This window comes from Rhagoletis zephyria, unplaced genomic scaffold (assembly GCF_001687245.7).
Source record: "Rhagoletis zephyria isolate East Lansing unplaced genomic scaffold, Rhagoletis_zephyria_1.1 Rzeph_scaffold_10713, whole genome shotgun sequence".
NCBI lineage: Eukaryota > Metazoa > Arthropoda > Insecta > Diptera > Tephritidae > Rhagoletis > Rhagoletis zephyria.
Window position 1 is genome coordinate 1 of NW_016167790.1, and position 7,023 is coordinate 7,023.

Sequence of the window (7,023 nt, forward strand, 5' to 3'; positions counted from 1 at the left end):
CATAGCAGAGCTGTCAAAAAGTCAGTGGCAGTAACAGCTGCATATGGCTGGATATACTGAAAAGTGTGCCCAGAGTCACAAGCATCAAACGATAGGGCTGGTGCAGAGACGATTGTCAATGTTAGTTAGTGCGACTGCCTGGGATTTAGTGAAATGAGAAATAGGATTAAACATTTCGTATTGCCTTGTCAACTTTTTGTTTTCAGTTTTGATGGCGCTGAATTTTGCTTTTATAGCGCAAATTAATCCGCAGACAAATTGAAATGAGTGAGTGAGTGAATGAGGGATTGAGTAATGGCTAGCGGCAGTGGCGATACAAAGGGTTGGACAGCTAGTGCTATGAGTTGTTTTGTATAAAGTCAGTAAAATGCAGGCAATCGATGTTGGGTAGGACGGCAGCGGGGCGAAACTTGACGGGAAAATGTAAATAACAGTAGAAACATAGTGCTGGACAATGGCGATCTAAAAAATGGCGGTTAAAGCTCTGGCATAAATCGCCAATCGTGAAGGGTGGGAAAATAGACAACCTTTAAACTGACTCTGAAGATTACTGAACATTATCCAGGGATGATATCTGATATTGTTTGAATGACGATAGAATCTTCGTCCACTTTGCAACAAGAACAGCCACTCAATTACGTTAGGATAGGCCACGTGTGCGAGACTTTTGATTCAAAAGCTCCAAGGGCTCTGCTCTGCTACAGAATTGGAAAAATATTTAGAATGGTAATGGAAGATGCTGACAAGTTGGATCTCGCTTGGAATGAAGAAACTTGCTCGCAGCTTAGAGCAAACAGATTTCTCTACGCCACGAGTGCATACCGTATAGACATCTCAGCCAGCAGAAAAATTAGTTCGAGCAGCTTAGTCAGTACGAGTTGCGGATTAACATCGACCCCTATAAAGTCAGAAAGCTAACTTAGTTCGGCCTCCTACACCTCGTCTTTTTTGTTTTTTGGTTAAAATTCGCGGCTGTCGTATCACAGGACACCATCCAGATTGTTTTGAACTTCTGTTCTAAGCTCATCCAAACAGTCTCCACGTCCAGAGTGAAAGAGTAAAAAAGAGAAAAGTAAGAATGATTATTTCTGATTAAAAAATAATGATAGGGTGATACAACACTGTAGGTGTTAGAGGCTGGTCAATGAAGAATGAATGATTAAATGGCGATTCCTTGATTACTGCCAAGGCGTATGAGTAACTAACTTAGCGTGAAAATTGATAACGGGGCGTATACGTAATGAATTTCTATCTAAAGCTGGGATCACACAATTTGTATATTTTGGCAGGCACACAGAAACTTTCGAAATAACAGCACTCTTTAACTGTTAAAATGTACAAATCGTGTGATCCCTGCTTAACAGTCTTTGGTTAGCTGATATCACGACTGAATGCCGTCATCAGAGAACGGTTTTATCGAAGTTGGAAAAACTGGTATATAAAAATAGTGTAAGCCATGTTTAAATATTTTGAATAAGATTTAGAAGCGGCTTATATAAGAGCCATACTAGTGCTAAATCAAAGCAATTTTTTCCAGCAACGAAGGTTTGGGGACAATAAGAGGCGTTGATAAAATAGTAACAAGGCGAGGACATTCTTTATTTTTGGGGATACAACATCTACAAGAGTTATCAAAGGACAAGGAATTTTTAAAATAAGATATCCCGAAAACCAGTCTGTTGATTTTATAAATGGCCTTTAACAACTTTTGTGGTCTCGTTTCCTCCAAAAATAAGGTATACCGTTCGGCTCACCTTTTTTTAGGTACTCTGAACTACGACACAACTTGGAGCGCATCTTTGGTAAATTTAGGCCCGTTTTCTCAAATAGCTTTTATTTTTTTTGAGACCAATATTTGTGTATAAAGGACAAACAAGGCGTTTTTTATGAGTTGAAACTCAAACGAAGGAAATACTAAATCAAAGATTCAATCAAAACACAAAATTTTCATATTATGAAACCACTAAGGGTCAGTTTCCAATGTCTGGTTAACACTAACACCAGGTTAAACATCGTTATCGACGTGATCAATTCCAATCATAAATATATCAGGGAGTCGATAACGTCGACAAAGATATTTCACCTGTAGTTACTGTTAACCAGACACTGAGAAAGTGGCCCTAAGTCTATACCTTTTTTTTGTTTTTCTAGTAAAATAAACATTTCTAAAAAATATGTGCCTATTTGCCTAATTTTTGGTTTTTAGCGCCCTTTACCACATCGCGTTTTTAAAAATTTCTTGACGCACAATTGCTGGGCGTGCGTTTTCTTCTTGTGTAAGCAAACAAAAGCAAAACCAACAAAAAATAACGATGCAAACAAGCAAATAAAAACTAAAACAAACAATAAAAGTCTAAGTTCGGGCGGAGCCGCACATTAAATATCCGGCGCAATTATTAAATATATGATTTTCACCTTTCCGAAAGCTATTCTCTATTTTTAGCTATCTCTAGGCAGTGATAGTAGAAATAATTTTTAAATGATGGAATATTCCCTAAAAGATATTGAGCAGTCAGTCTCTCTTATAGAATTTCTTGGGGAAGTAGTAGCGTCATATTGTATTAATAAAAGATCAGACCTTAAAGCCCAGGAACAAAATTTTTTTTGATGTTTGCGCTTGTACCGAAAAAAAATTTTTTTTTTCGAAAAATTGTTAAAAATTATTAAAAATTGTCGATAATACATTACAAGGCTCCTAAATTACTAATCTAGGTGGAATATGGTAGACACAGAATATGGAAAATTTAGTGGCCCATCCTTGTATAAGCAGAAATTTAAGATTGGCCACATTCACTCCAATCATACCATGTCCAATGATACCAAAAAAAACACGAAATTTGGCTATATTCCCAAAATTACTGTACTTTCTTACATTCAGATTTCATATTCCAATTCAGTGGATAATTTTAAATTGCAATTTTTGTTTGTTTATAAACTTGTGTTATTGTCGACAAAAATGCACAGCGGACCCTAGTGCTTTCTATTAAGAAAAACTTGTAGCCATGCTCACTACAAATTATATATCGTTTCGGAGCTTAGGAAATAAACTATAGAAATAAACCATTTCGACTGCTGGGTGGAAGATCGCCCTATCTCGGCATATTTTCAATATATTTTCAGCTGAGATAGGGCGTTTTTGAACCAAATTCTGAAATATGGTGTTCTTCAATCAAATCCGGAGATAGGGCGTTCTTCAACCAAATTCTGAAATAGGGCGTTATTGAAAATACTTTTGAGATAGGGCGTTTCTGAGCTGGCTGCTGAGGAAGGTTGATCTTCCACTCTGCAGTTGACTTGAGAAAAAACTAAAAATTTTACAGGCTGCAGAAAATACAATACAATTTTTTATTGGATATTTTTTTGCCAAAAAATTGCAATAACTTAAAGTTTTTGTTTGATATTTGTGACCTGTTTTTAACAATTATATTGAAAATTTTTATTGAGCGTGAGGCTGTTTTTTCAAATGAAAAATGATGTAGATGTTTACGTGGCGAACTTAGCTTAGTGGCTTTGTAATCCGAAGTCGCTGGTTCATATCCCAGTGACCGCGGTGAAGAAGTCTGATGACGAGATTTGATCATCTCTAAAATAGCAGCTATAACTTATGCCTTGGTAATGTAAATTTTTGTTGTTTTCCGCATAATTTTTAATTTGAAAAGCGGCCTCAAGCTCAATAAAATTGTTTAATATAAAAACTTATAGTTTCTTCCAAAAAGTATGGAAAAAGTTATAATAGGTCTGCAATTTTGGATCTATAACTCGACAAAAAAAACGCGGTAAAATAATTACCCTAAACTATGGATACTAGTAACTATAAGCAACAATGTAGTACAGTTTGAATAAAATCGCCGACATAAAACATTTTCTGATACACTTGGTGAATTTTTCCCCATAGTTATAAAATATATGTATATTATCACAGTTATATCATCGCTATACTTACCCATTTCTTCTCTAGATATAACTTAACAATTAAAGCTCCCCCTCCGCAAACAATTCGCTTTTCCATCTAACTATCTCCCGCTCTCCCTCTCCGTTTCTCCTAGCCCACATGATGCGCGTGCTTATACTCCGGCAATGGTGGCATGCGTGAATCCCAAATAAATAAATAATACATGGCTAATGTCATGCCCAAACCACTAATGCCACCCATGTAAAGCATCAAGGAGATCAAGCGGAATGTTTTCGATTCAAAGAAACTGTCAGATTTTGGTACAGTAATTTCCTCATCTTTGTTAGCTGCAGCGGCCGCAGCTGCGCCAGCGGGTGCCAGTAGGGACATACCTACTCGTAATTAATTAACTTGATTTAGAGCAAAGAAAACCCCGCGAAATTCGACGAAAAAAGAACACTTTCTTTGAAACTTTTGTTATTTCGTATGTTCTGTTTGCTTTTTTTGTGTGTTTTTTTTTAGCCGTCTTATCACACTCACGTCGGCGGCAATACTATGTCTCAAGTGTAACTGAAATGACTCGCAAGAAATTGTGAAGAAAGAGGCTTTATTTCGCCTGAATGTCTGGTGACACTCTTGCTGAGGTAGTGCTTGTTCTTGAGGAACAGAATGGGCGCGCGGGTATAGTCAAAAGTAGACTTTTGCGGTTTGGTTCGGCTAATTGTTTATTCTTGTTGCTTTGCGATGTATTGGCACAATTTTGGTCTCTTTAAGTTTGTGGTTTTGGTGTATGCGCATAGGAAAGACATATATACATATATACCAGATACATAATACATACAAACTTATGCGCCCAGGCTTGTAGAGTTTGTTATGCTACAATGGTTTCGCATATTTATTTTCTTATTCTTTTGCACAGTTGGCTTGTTCGAGGCGCTAATTAGTTGCAGGCGTGCATAAATATGTATGCTAGTGCCTATTAATCGTATGTCTGTCTGTAAATACAGAACCCTGCAGAAAAATTGAGGCTCATTGTTTCAAAAGTTGCATATGCATTCTGAAGAATAAAAGAATACCGTGATGGTCGTCGCTGTGTGAATTGAAATCTCTGTTTTAGAAAATCGATGGGATGGGGTGATGGGAAAAAGTAAATCGATATTTTTATGCTCTCACCCCTATGATTGTTCCATACCGAAAAAATATACCCTTATTTTTTAATTTGAAATCAAAAAATATTTAGAGGTCACTCATAGCGCCAAAAACGCTCAAAGTGTTCCATGTATTGTATTTTGGGAAAAACCAAAACCTTTTGTATTAATGGTATATAATTCCCGAAAATCCATATTCGCGCATCCCTGCCAAACTGATACGGCTGTGTAAAATTAAGTTGAGCAATACCACCCGCTTGGTCAGAATTGGGAAAGACCTCTCCGAGCCATTCGCCACAAAACGGGGTTTCAGACAGCGGTGACTCCCTTTCATGTGACTTCTTTAATCTGTTGTTGGAGAAGATAATAAGAGCTGCAGAACTGAACCGCTCAGGAACAATTTACTACAAGAGCGTGCAATTGCTGGCTTATGCCGATGCCATCGACATCATCGGTAACAAAAACCGCGAAGTCTGTTCTGCCTTTTCCAAGTTGGATAGGGAAGCAAAGCGCATGGGTCTGGTGGTAAACGAGGACAAGACGAAGTATCTCCTGTCATCAAACAAACAGTCAGCACATTNGAGTATTCGATGGCGAGTACCGCAGACAATACAACGAATTAAAATACAGCGGCTCCGCTGGCTTGACCATGTCGTTCGAATGGACACCGATGCTCCAGCTCTGAAAGTATTCAACTCGGAACCCGCTGGTGGTAGCAGAGGAAGAGGGAGGCCCTCACTGCGTTGGAAAGACCAAGTGGAGAAGTACTTGGCTTCACTTAGCAATGACAATTGGCATCAGTTGGCACAGAAGAGAAACGACTGGCGTGCTTGGTTGAACTCGGCCAAAAGCGCTTAAGCGGTTACAGCGCCAAATAAGAAGAAGATAATTGCAACTTTAGTAAAAAAAGTGTATTAATTAAGGTATTTATTAATTTTTATTTTTTTGAGCACATTGACTTTTGATGGACTTGGGCGAGCCTAAGATATTTACCAAAAAGCGTCATCTTTCACACAGATTATTTTTAGAGGATAATGAACCATATTTTTGCCATTACCAGTCAAAATTCGAAAAAAAGCAGATTTTCAGCCCGCGCTACTCAGCAGTATGCCAATTCGTTTAGCATTGAGCACCGGCCACAATTGCCTGAAAGTTTAGCGGGTGATTTTGTCATGCCATTGTCTGTCGTTCGCTACTTTAGTAGGCCTCTCGGAGAAAAGTTTTTTGGCTGTGTCGATTGCCATCAGTTCCGGCTGAAAAGCGCTACAGTGGTCCGGGAAACGAGAGCTAAGGAAGATTCCCAGGTGATGGAAGTATACACCTCCACCAACCCTCCCCTCGAGCTTTGTGCCATCTGTGAATACATAGATGGACCCTTTTCTAAGGGTCTCGCACCATACCACTATACCGCGCCAGTGTATTATTTTGGATTCCATCCTCCATATTTTTCCTATTGCCATATTGGAGACATTCTTTGTCAATAAAGAGCTGGACGGAGAACACCACTGCAAATGGAATGTTTCCAATGGGGCATATTCCCTGAATTTTGTGTACTCACTCAAGCTCATACGCTTATATATTTAAGTACATACACTTATATACATTTATGCGTTACATAAATACATACATAGTTTGCGGGGGTATTTACATAGCTACAAGTGAACGATACGGCAAGTACATACATATGCATGCATATACATACATCAATTATATAAATAGGCAGTCATGTTTCCTTTACACCCCTTTTACGGCTAAACTGTACTTCTAAGGTATAAACAATTATATATCATTAGAAAGGTATTTTGATGCTGATGTGCAGGCAATTTTTAAAATTTCAAATTAGTTTAAAATAGAGCGAAAAAATCAATTCAAAAGTCACACCAATACCAATGCCATACATGTACATGGTTGGGGCGGAAATGCCTCCTAAATGTATGCTTTAATATTGATAGTGAATTAAAGAAACGTGCTAAGCAGCAGTTT

At 38.0% G+C, this 7,023-nt stretch overlaps 2 protein-coding genes across 2 annotated transcripts in view; one reads left to right on the top strand and one right to left on the bottom strand.

Annotated features, from left to right (window-relative positions):
• Positions 1-4,019: 4,019 nt before the first annotated feature.
• LOC108376608 (uncharacterized) lies at positions 4,020-4,282 on the bottom strand. Its single transcript, XM_017632833.1, has one exon. It carries the CDS (start codon positions 4,280-4,282, stop codon positions 4,043-4,045), a length of 240 nt encoding a protein of 79 aa, XP_017488322.1. The 3' UTR covers positions 4,020-4,042.
• A 230-nt stretch (positions 4,283-4,512) lies between these two features.
• The window catches only part of LOC108376609 (synaptic vesicle glycoprotein 2A-like), a 7,980-nt gene continuing 5,469 nt past the window's right edge, over positions 4,513-7,023 (top strand). Inside the window, exon 1 of the mRNA XM_017632834.1 lies at positions 4,513-4,573. Coding sequence (XP_017488323.1) covers positions 4,513-4,573 — 61 coding nt within the window. The remainder of the gene's footprint in view (positions 4,574-7,023) is intronic.

What these genes read in the sequence shown, in the direction of transcription:
- LOC108376608 (XM_017632833.1), bottom strand. Translation starts at nt 4,282, where the DNA reads ATGTCCCTACTGGCACCCGCTGGCGCAGCTGCGGCCGCTGCAGCTAAC.